At 39.7% G+C, this 11,477-nt stretch overlaps 1 protein-coding gene across 1 annotated transcript in view; it reads right to left on the bottom strand.

The window, feature by feature from the left end:
* The window catches only part of ccdc3a (coiled-coil domain containing 3a), an 80,440-nt gene extending 68,963 nt beyond the window's left edge, over positions 1 to 11,477 (bottom strand). Inside the window, exons 1-2 of the mRNA XM_068059794.1 lie at positions 10,865 to 11,477; positions 5,836 to 6,010 (exon numbers count right to left, since the gene is read on the bottom strand). Of these exons, the coding sequence (XP_067915895.1) occupies positions 5,836 to 6,010; positions 10,865 to 11,229 (540 nt within the window). The 5' untranslated portion in view covers positions 11,230 to 11,477. The remainder of the gene's footprint in view (positions 1 to 5,835; positions 6,011 to 10,864) is intronic.

Here is an 11,477-nt window from a genome sequence, read left to right on the forward strand (position 1 = left end):
CATGAAAGAATAAACAAGTTCCTCTAGGAGTTGGAAGGAATTTTTACAAGGAACACCTAGATCCTTATTTGTTCAGAGGTCATAGACTTACAACCCCTAGTGTTTAAAACCTTTTTCCCGACAAAGATTAATGCATATCTGTTAATCCCTTTAGCAATGTTTGTACTGCTTAGATCTGACTGGGATTTGTTAAAGGGGTCATTAGTAAAGTACAGTTTAAAGGCCATGTGTGTTCTCATTTTGCTTGCCTGCAAACAAAAATATTTGGTCTGTAAACATTCTGATCTGTTGACATCTTGCAGAACTTTGGTGTCATCATGTCGTTTGCAGAAATGTAAAGCTAGACAGGAATGAGCTGCTGTTGGATACTCTGCATCTTATCAGTTTTCCGGGTGTTGGCTTGAAGATGCTGTCATTTTGGAAACAGCCAAGGCTCTTACAAGCTGTGTGAAAGTTGAAGAGTTCCTCGGTAGACTTATCATATCCATTACCACAGTTTTAAGTGATTTAATACTTAGAGATATCTATATAAAGACTGAAGTAATATTTATATGACGGGATAAAAGTCAAATTGGGCAGACTGCATTTGAAATGAGGGCATGTGATTTTGGGAATGGATGAAGCCAGCCTGCTTTGGGGGAGGCAAATCAAATATCATTGAGATGGAGCGCCTATGGTCCTTAATGGTATGGCAGACAACTTATAGATCAAGGACAAATAAACCAGTTTTACAATTTAAAATTTCCTCTTTTGTAAATGCATGCTGATCACCGGAATGTTTTCAGAAACAGATTATATTAGTGTTAGTTACAGTACTGATTTCTGGCATCATTAAGCACCACAACTTTAAAAACTGTGAAGCATTTAAAGCCTTTTCCACCATGCAGTGTTAATGATTGGATTCCTATGTAGTGATTTTGAATGACAGGTACTCTGTCTGAGGTGAAACGATTGCTTCTAGAATAATTAATTCAAACTTGCTGCCTAGCCAAATAACAAGCATGCATAAGCATTTTTTAATTAAAAGAATTATTTATGAAGTTACTAAAAGCATTGAAATCAGATGACTAAAACAGATTTGGGATCATCAGGTTCCTCATTCACTGTCACAGTGTGAATCAGTTATTTGTTTTGCCACTGTATGTAGTTTTCATCCATTAAGCAGACAAGACTACTCCAAGATGCACTGTAGCAACTCATCAAGTCTTCTTCAACAACACCTCCTAAACCTATGCAAGGCCAGCAGGCACATGGGAATACCACCTCCTGCAAGTTCCCCTCCAAGCCATGCACCATCCTGATTTGGAACTATATCACCATTCCTTCACTGTCACTGGGTCAAAATCCTGGAAATCCCTCCCTAACAGCACTGTGGATGTACCTACACACACAGACTGCAGCGGTTCAAACAGGCCGCTCATCACCACCTTCTCTAGGGCAATTAAACTAGAACTAGGGGTCACAGTTTAAGAATAAGAGGTCTCCCTTTTAAGACAGAGATGAGGATAATTTTTTTTTCTCTCAGGTGATTGATTGTTCATCTGTGGAATTCTCTTCCCCAGAGATCAGTGGAGGCTGGGTCATTAAATTTATCCAAGGCGGAGTTAGATAGATTTTTGATAGACAAGGGAGTCAAAGGATATGGGGAGCAGACAGGGAAGTGGAGTTGAGACCTCAACCAGTTCAGCCATGATCTTATCGAATGGTGGAGCAGGCTCGAAGGGCTGAATGGCCTACTCCTGCTCCTATGTTATTCAGCCCTATGACAATAAATGCTGGCCTTGCCAGCGAAGCCTACATCCCATGAACAAATAAACAAAATGAAAGGCAATGGTAGATAAACATTGTCTTTAAATATGCCGATGTCTAATTTGGTTCTGTTTTGTCAGTCTTCCAATGGCTTATGACAAAATCAATTCTGATCCAGAGGCATGAGTCTTTACATTAAAAATTATTACATTAGTTATTTTGCTTGCATTCATTCACAGAGTAAAAGCTGATGACCATGCATTGTTTATATTAAATATGTGGGTACATATATGGGAAATAATGGGGAGGAACAGAAAGTCATGTACTCTACCCTAAACCTCTACCTTCTTCCATTGTAAACACCATAACAACACGTGTGCTTAATGCTTCTATGATTTTCTAGGTTATAGATTTTACTCCAATTACAGTGCCTAAAGTCTGCATTAGATTAGTTGTCACTTTCAATAATACAAGTTAAACTTGGGATGATACTAAATAATGTTGTCATGGCCTGCTGTGTCAAGTCTGTCCATCCCTTTTCTGCTTCCTGGTTGTCTGTCACTGTTTTTCAGTTACTTTCACCTTTTGTTATTCATCTATCAAATGTAAAACATTCCTCCACAATTTCAATTTTCTCCCCTAACATGAGATACAGCTAGCACAACAGTTCCTCATCCATCCCACTATACAACCTATAAAATATTTGTTCATTCCACACCCCCCCAAAAAACAGCAGTTAAATTATAAACTTGGCTCTAACCACTGGCCCATGGATTCTCCGCAAGTAGCATCATGTCTACCCACTGAACATCCTGGATTTCTGACATACCCTCTCCCCAGAAAATAACTGGGCAAAATTTGTATTAATTTTCCCTACATTACAACAGTGACTATGCTTAAAAAGTATGTCATTGGCTGTAAAGCACTTTGGGACATCCTGGGGTTATGAAAGTTGCAATATAAACACAAGTTCCTTCTTTCTTGTGTTTGCCTGTTAATGTCCCAGGACTACAACTCCTAGACAGACTCAAAAGAGTATAAGAGTCATCCTCTTCTGATACAGTTTCTTCATCCACTGCCCAGCCTCATGTTCAGGGATATAACTCCCAGAAGTGTATCCCTCCATACTCCCTGTCTCTCTGTAGTTTCTTTTCATTCCCAGTTCTTCCCTCTCGCAACTACAAAAAAGCAAAATACTGCAGATGCTGGAAATCTGAAACAAAAACAGAAAACGTTGGAAATACTCAGCAGGTCTGGCAGCATCTGTGGAGAGAGAAACAGAGTTAATGTTTCAGGTCGGTCACCTTTCATCACAACTGGCAAAGGTTACAGATGGAATAGATTTTGAGCAAGTGAAAGGGGGGGAGAGGGGAAGAGGAACAAAAGGGAAGGTCTGTGTTGGGTGGAAGGCAGGAGAGGTTAAATAACAAAAGGTTTCATGGTACAAAGCCAAATAAAGAAACAAAAGATGTGTCTGGATGAGGTGTAGATGGCAGTGTAGCAGCTGTCTGAACGCAATGTAAAGGGATTAAGAAAGAAACAAGGTGGGCGGGGGAAACCAGCAAAAATAAACATGAGAAAAGAAAAAAAAGGGGGAAGAAATTAGGATCTAAAATTGTTCAACACAATGTTGAGTCTGGAAGGCTGTAAAGTGCCCAGTCGAAAGATGAGGCTCTCTGTTCCTTGAGCTTGCATTGAGCTTCATTGGAACACTGTAACAGGCCAAAGATAGAGAGGTCAGAGTGGGAGCAAGGTGGAGAATTAAAATGACAATGAGCAACACCTCCGTTCAGTCTGCAAGTGCAAGCCCGAACTTCTTGTCGTTTGCCAACTTAATTCTCCACCTTGCTCCCACTCTGACCTTTCTGTCCTTGGCCTGCGATAATGTTCCAATGAAGCTTGAGGAACAGCGCCTCATCTTTTGACTAGGCACTTTACAGCCTTCCGGACTCAACACTATAGATCATAACCTCTGCCCCCTTTTTCTTTCTTTTCTCATGTTATTTTTGCTGGTACACCACCCCCCACCTCCCCCCACCCCCTGCCCCCACCACCACCACCACCACCTTGTTTCTTTCTTAAACCCTTTACTTTGTGTTCGGACAGCTACTACACTGCCATCTACACCTTATCCAAACACATCTTTTGTTTCCTTACTTGGCTTTGTACCACAAAACCGTTGGTCATTTAATCTCTTCTGCCCTCCACCCTATCACAGATCTTCCCTTTTGTTCTTCTGATACCTGCACCCCCACACCACCCCCCCCCCACCCCCCACTGTTCACTTGCTTAAAATCTAATACATTTGTAACCTTTGCCAGTTCTGATGAAAGATCATTGACCTGAAACGTTAACTCTGTTTCTCTCTCCACAGATGCTGCCAGACCTGCTGAGTATTTCCAACATTTCTGTTTTTGTTTCCTGCTCTCAACTTCCCCATGTTGCAGTGTAAATGCTGTAATACGAAGAGAAAGCTCAACAGAAAGAAACAGGGGATAAAGAGGTAAAACAAAAGAGTAAGAAAGGAGAAAAAGAAAAAATGAAAAGGAATTAAAGAGAAAGAAGCAAGGGAGGGGGAAAAGGGGAAAAGAATTGAAGGAAATGGCAAGACAATGGGATATGCACATGTGGAGAAGTTTATATCAAATGAAAAAATTCCCAATTTTGTATTTTTTCAGCAGTGCTGCTGCCCAGGACACAGGAAAATGAAGGATAAATGGGAGAATGGGGAAAAGAAAGACCCATTTGTCGGATAAGGGAAAGGGTACCAAGGCAGAACAGAGAGGCTCCCTTGACGAGCTGGAAAAGGGTATGATGGAAAGATGGAGACAGCAAGATATAGGGGTATGGGGGAGAGAAAAAAAGGAACAGCCATTATTGTGCTTGGGGTAAGGCTTAGAGTGAGTGACATACTTTTAAGCAGAGTGAGAAAAAGGATATCTACCCTAAAGGCCAGCTACCTGACCCGAACCCAACAGGACACGACAACATGTGTCGTGTTTGGGTCGGGTCAGGTCACACTTCCGGGTCCGGCATTCGGGCTCGGGTCAGGTTGGACACAGTCTATCACAACCTCAGGTAAGTGGCTCCAATGTTAATATACTTTTTGGACTTGAAAGGTGGTTTTGTTACAATTATTTTAAGCTTATGCAGATAAACAACAAAGTGAAAAACGGAAGGTAGGTTAACTGATGGTCGGGTCGGGTCGGACCGGGCGCGGGAAAAAACGGAAGGTCTCAAGCCGGGTCGGGCGCGGGGTCGGATGTGGTTCTGTCGGGCTCGGGTTGGGTTTCACTTGCAGACCCGAGGCGGCCTTTAATCTACCCTCTTGTGGAGAGTGGAGAGAAAGAACACATTGAAGAGGGAAATCCTATTGAGGGGCAGGAAGAGAGAACGCGTTAAGGCAGAGGCAGAAGAGAGATGAGGCAGGGAGGGGAGTTTTGTGGGAAGAAACACTGTTGGATGAAGGGAAGGATCTCTGACTCTGCTGGAAACAGCACAGATGTTCGCTGTGAGGCTTAGAGCACCCACAATATAATAACTTTCATTTGTCTAGTGTTTTTGACATACAAAACATCCCAAGTCAATTTACAAATATAAATAGTAAGAGGAATGGAACACCATATTTATTCATTCACAATTGAGAACTGCCATGGAGATCTACAGTAAGCTATAATATTTTATTACAATTAAAAAGCACAGTTACTGATGGAAATTCCTGCGATTCTTTAAGAAGGCACAATTTTGGTAAACAAGGTACAGTAGTCTCTTAACTGGAATTAGATTACCTTCAGCTTAATGAAATAACCAGGAATGATAGGAAAGGAAGGAATGTCGTATTGAACCAATTTATTTTTAGTACTCATAAATGATATCCTGTTTTGATCTACTTTAAATCCTTTCACATTCAATCATTGCCACTAAGAAACACAAGTATTCATTAGATTTATAGCTGAGAATGTTAAAATGAGGCACTATGAAGAGTTGGCTTCCAACCAATAATAATAATTTAGAAATTTTATTTTACTATTAAAATCCATAGTGCCGAAATGCTCCATGGAGATGACCAGCAGATGGCAACCTTACCCTGTGATCCTCTTGGATTTCCCAGTCAGCGGTGTAAGTTTGAAGCTGTTGCCCTTGAGTGCAATTAGAGAACTGGAAGAGACTGGAAAACATCTTCATATTCTCAGTTGTGTCTGGAAAAATAGCATCCTGAAAATTAACTCCATGAGGAATTATGTTATAATTGTCATCCATCCTGCAAAACAATTAAAATAGCAGTTTTTCAACATTAATATTCAAATAGATCGAGATCTACAGTAACATCCCAGAATATTGTGGTAGCAATACATGTTTCACCCTGTGATGAAACAGTAACGCAACAAAGAATATTTTAAAATATAAATCTGAAGATAAAATAGGCACTGCCTTCATGCAAGATTATTGTATAACAACAACAAATTGCATTTATATAGCACCATTAACATAGAAAAATGCCCCTAGGTGCTTCACAGAAGTGTAATCAAAAAAAGAGAGACACAGAAATTCCCTTTAATCCTCTCCCATGAAGAGCTACATTAAAATCCCAAATCCAAAGCTGAGCCAGTGTTGCTACCGAGATGCCGATCGCCACTGAAAAAGCAACGACAAATTTATTTCCAGTTGTTCTTTCATGAAATTAAACTAAATTAAAGCATATTTCATAATTTTTCATTTAAACTTTTTTTCTGGATTTTCTAAGCAGAATAGTTGAAACAACTTTGATGAATGGCATTGCCCATTGTTAATTAATCAATGTAAACTTTTATGCAAAAGATGGCAACTGTTTGGGTGGTTGATGGTCGGCACAGACTTGGTGGATGGTCAGCACAGACTTGGTGGGCTGAAGGGCCTGTTTCAGTGCTGTATCTCTCTATGACTCTATGATTTGGAACAGAGACTTCAGAAATTCCATTAACATAGCCATAGTGACCAGAGCCTGAAAAACAGTTGATCATTGAGGAACTGAATGGGAAATATTGATATAGCAATTCATAAACCTAAATACTGACAGAAAAGAACAGCGAAAAATTATGTTAATGGGCAGTCAAGTTTGTGAACAGGAAGTGCATGCCTAACACAAGATTTTTAATGACATATTTCCATAAATTTACTGCCTAATGTAGTCTGCTGGTTTTACTAAAGTTTGACTTATATGATAGCATAAGTATTTAGATCCTAATGCTACCTTGTTTTTTGCCTTTCATTTTTATTGTACTGACTGTATTTTACCTGCTACTTATGGGGAAAGAAAATTAAATATTTTAACCTGGTTGTCATGGTACTGGACAGAGGCAACGAGTTCAAATCGACTGTGAAAAGCTGGGAAACTGAATTCCATACATCTGGTCATTTGTGGGCTAACATCAAGAAATGACTTTGAAACTTGCTGGATTGTCATAAAAACACAAGTGGTTCATTAATGTTCCTCAGGAGAGGGAGCCGACCATCTTCACCAGGTCTTGACTATATGTGGCTCCAGTCAATCATGCATGGTTGACTCTTAATGCTCTCAGAGAAAGCAGGGACAGACAACAGCAAGAACAAATATGTATAATGAATTTTAAAAAGGCTATAGAACAACAAATAACAAAAGGCTGACAGGGAATGAGTTTAAGGACGTAATTTGATCTTGCAGAGCTACCAACATTCATAAACTATTTCAGCATTACTTTTGGCAGATTATGTTGTCACCCAAGCCTTTTGATTGAATTACTGCTTTTTAACTCATTTCCCGCCACCTACTATCTTATCTGGCATCTTGTATTCAGGATGCGGGCCATGATAAGTCAGGCATTGCCTCCTCTGCCTTTCCTGAATGTCAGTGTATTTTTTTAATCATAATGATGTCAGCAGGTTTCTGCAGAAAAAATCTAAACAACCCAATTAGGGATGGTGCACAGTAGAATATGACTGTACTGAATGCCTCAATCACAGACAATCAGTAATTATAGATTTTAATTGAAAAGGTAAGGCAGTTCACTATAGGTATAAAGAGTATACACTACCTATTTGATTGTAAATATATAAAAGTAAAAATTAAACAAAAATTAAATGTTTTACTCAAAGTGCGAAGAGTGAACTAGAAAGGTTAATTTTTTTAATTCCTAACTCATGTCCCAATTAATTTGTGCCAGTTTTTGACATTTGAAAAACAAAATTTTATCAAATAACAATTATTTTTTAAAGTTTTTACAATAGTTAAACATAACAATACTTCATATCAGGAAAATTGCTTTGTGGAATAAATTAGGAATATAACATTTACAAAAATTACCAAAAACTGGACTAGGGACAGAATGCAGAGTCGTGGTCAATGGTTGTTTTTCAGACTGGAGGGAGGTATACTGTGGTGTATCCCAGTGGATATATATTAATGACCTGTACTTCAGTATACTGGGCAGAATTTCAAAGTATGCAGATGACGCAAAACCCAGAAATGTAGTAAACAATGAGGAAGTAACAAGCAACGTGGATAATGGGGAACCTGTGGATGTGGTGTACTTGGATTTCCAGAAGGCATTTGACAAGGTGCTACATCAAAGGTCACTAAACAAAATAAGAGCCCATGGTAAAGGGAGTAACATATTAGCATGGATAGAGGATTGGTCAGCCAACGGGAAACAGACAGTAGGCATAAATGGGTCATTTTCAGGTTGGCAAGCTCTAACTAGTGGAGTGCCACAGGGATCAGTGCTGGGGCCTCAACTATTTACAATCTATATCAATGACTTGGATGAAGGGACAGAATGTATGGTTGCTAAATTTGCTAATGACACAAAGATATGTAGGAGAATAAGTTGTGAAGAGGACATAAGGAATCTGCAAAGGAATATAGATAGGTTAAGTGTGGGAAAATATTTGGCAGATAGATTATAATGTGGGAAAGTGTGAACTTGTCCAATTTGCTTGAAAAATAGAAAAGCAACATATTATTTAATTGGAGAGAGATTGCAGAACTCTGAGATGCAGAGAGATCTGGGTGTCCCAGTACACAAAACAAAAAAAGTTAGTATGCAGGTACAGCAAGTGATTAAGGCGGCAAATGCGATGTTATCATTTATTGCCAGGGGAATGGAATATAAAAGTGAAGATGTTTTGCTACAGTACAGAGCATTGGTGAGACCACATTGAGAGTATTATGTAAAGTTTTGGTTTCCTTATTTAAGGAAGGATATAATTGCACCGGAAGCAATTAGGAAGAAGGTTCATTTGACTGATTCCTGGGATAAGAGGGTTATCTTATGAGGAAAGGTTGGAAAGGTTGGGTCTATATTTATTGGAGTATAGAAGGATGAGAAGTGATCTTATTGAAACATATAAGATCCTGAAGGGGACTTGACAGGCTGGATGCTGCCCTTATGGGAAAGACTAAAACTAGGGAGCACAGATAAAAAAATAAGGTGCCTCCCATTTCAGCAGAGATGAGGAGAAATTGTTTCTCTCAGAGGGTCATGAGTCTATGGAACTCTCTTTCCTGGAGAGCAGTGGAAGCAGGGTCATTGAATGTTTTTAAGGCAGAGGTAGACAGATCCTTGACAAACAACAGAGTCAAAGGGATTCAGAGGTAGGCAGGAAAGTGGAGTTGAGTCAAAAAACAGATCAGCCATGATCTTATAGAATGGCGGAGCAGGCTTGAGTGGCTGAATGGCCTACTCCTGCTCCTAGTTCATATGTTCATATGTAATGAGAAGGACAGTAACAGACTTCAGGAGGATATAGACAGACTAGTGAAACGGGCAGACACATGGCAGATGAAATTTAAGACAGAAGTGTGAAGTGAATTGATACATTTTGGTAGGAAGAATAAAAACAGGAAATATAAGCTAAATGGCACAATTTTAAAGGGGATGCAGAGAGACCTGGGGGTGTATGTACACAAGTCTTTGAATGTGGCAGGACAAGTTGAGACAGCTGTTATCGGATCCTTGGCTTTATGAATAGAGAATAGAGTCCAAAAGTAAGGAAGTTATGCTAAACCATTACAAAACACTGGTTAGGCCCCAGCTGGAGCATTGTGTTCAATGCTGGACACCACACTTTAGGAAAGATGTCAAGGCCTTAAAGAGGGAGGACAGGAGATTTACTAGAATGGTACCAGGGATGAGGGACTTGAAGTTATGTGGAAAGACTGGAGAAGCTGGGATTGTTCTCCTTAAAACCAGGAATGTTAGCAGGAGATTTGATAGAGGTGTTCAGAATCATGAATGGTTTTAATAAGAGTAAATAAGGAGAAACTGTTTTAATTGGCAGAAGGGTCATTAACCAGAGGGCACAGATTTAAGGTGATTGGCAATTTACGCAGCAAGATGTTGTGATCTGGAATGCACTGCCTGATAATGTGGTGGAAACAAATTCGATCATAACTTTCAAAAGAGAATTGGCTAAATACTTCAAGGGAAAAATTTACAGGGCTATGGGGAAAAAGCAGGGGAGAGCTCTTCCAATGGGCTGAATGGCCTCCTTCTGTGCTGCATCATTCTATGAAAGGTCTCCCTAAAAGGCAAATAGGTGATCTGTTTAGCAGGCCATCTGTTTGAGAGGCAGGATTGCTAACCATTCATATGCTTGAGGATCTTTTAAGGAGATCACACTGACTTTTGCATGGAGCATTTAGTTTTTTTTTTGAAATGGAGAAGTCTGAAACAAAAACAGTAAATTCTGGCATACACATCAGGTCAACCAGCATCTGTTAAGAGAAAAGACAAGGTAATGCTCGGGCTGGATACTTTTCACCAGAATTGAAAACTAAAAGGTCAGCAACCTTTTAAAATAGACTGGAAAAGAGAAAGACAAAATTGCATAAGTCACATCCGCCTGCTTTAGTTTTTGAAATAACATTTGTAAGTTACATTGCAGCAACAACTTAAAGTTTATAGTTGTTTTAACAACTTGATATTCGCATGTCATCTTTAAAAAAAATCTTTATACTAATTCAAGTCAAGATTGAAGAACTCGAAGTGTCTTCTTAATTGAACCGTTTCAGTTAGAAAATAAAAATCAATTTCAGATCAGAAATATTTCTTTTGCTGTGTGTGTGGTGTCGCCGCTGTGTTTATGTTTGTGTTTTTACCTGAGGAAGAAGAAGTAGCTGTTGTTCTCCATGACGGTGTGAGACTGACAGGAGAAGTAGCCGAGTCCGGTGAGGTTGAGACGGGATCCGCCAGGTACCTCCAGCATGCTTCCCCACGCTTGGTCACAAAGCATCTCAATCTCCGCCGAGTAGAACAGGCTGGTCTCGTACTGCCACGGCAGGTAGTTATACACACTGTACATGTCCTGGTGGATAGCCAGCACTCTGGCATAAACTATGATCTCAGCCAATTCAGCCCTGCAGCCTTCACTCATGGGTCTCCAGTCGCTGGGGAACTGACATGTTAAAACTGGGGTTAATTTATAACCTGTAACAATTAGAATTATCACCGGTAAAAAGATCATGCTGTCTTCGCTGGTTATATAGATTTACAACTCTTTTGTTTTGGTTAGAAAGTTATCTTTTCCCCTTTTCCTTAACTTTTGTGCTTGTTTTCTAACTTTTCCCCCCACAAGTCGAATAGATAAAATGCCACAACGAGCAAACAGATCCGAGAATTTGCCTGGAGTAAGTGACTCTGGAAATCAGCAGAGCTGTCAACAAAGCACAGCTCCCAGCTGCCAGACAAAAGATACACAGTTGGATCGTAAAA

Source organism: Heterodontus francisci, chromosome 27 (genome assembly GCF_036365525.1).
Source record: "Heterodontus francisci isolate sHetFra1 chromosome 27, sHetFra1.hap1, whole genome shotgun sequence".
Taxonomy (NCBI): Eukaryota; Metazoa; Chordata; class Chondrichthyes; order Heterodontiformes; family Heterodontidae; genus Heterodontus; species Heterodontus francisci.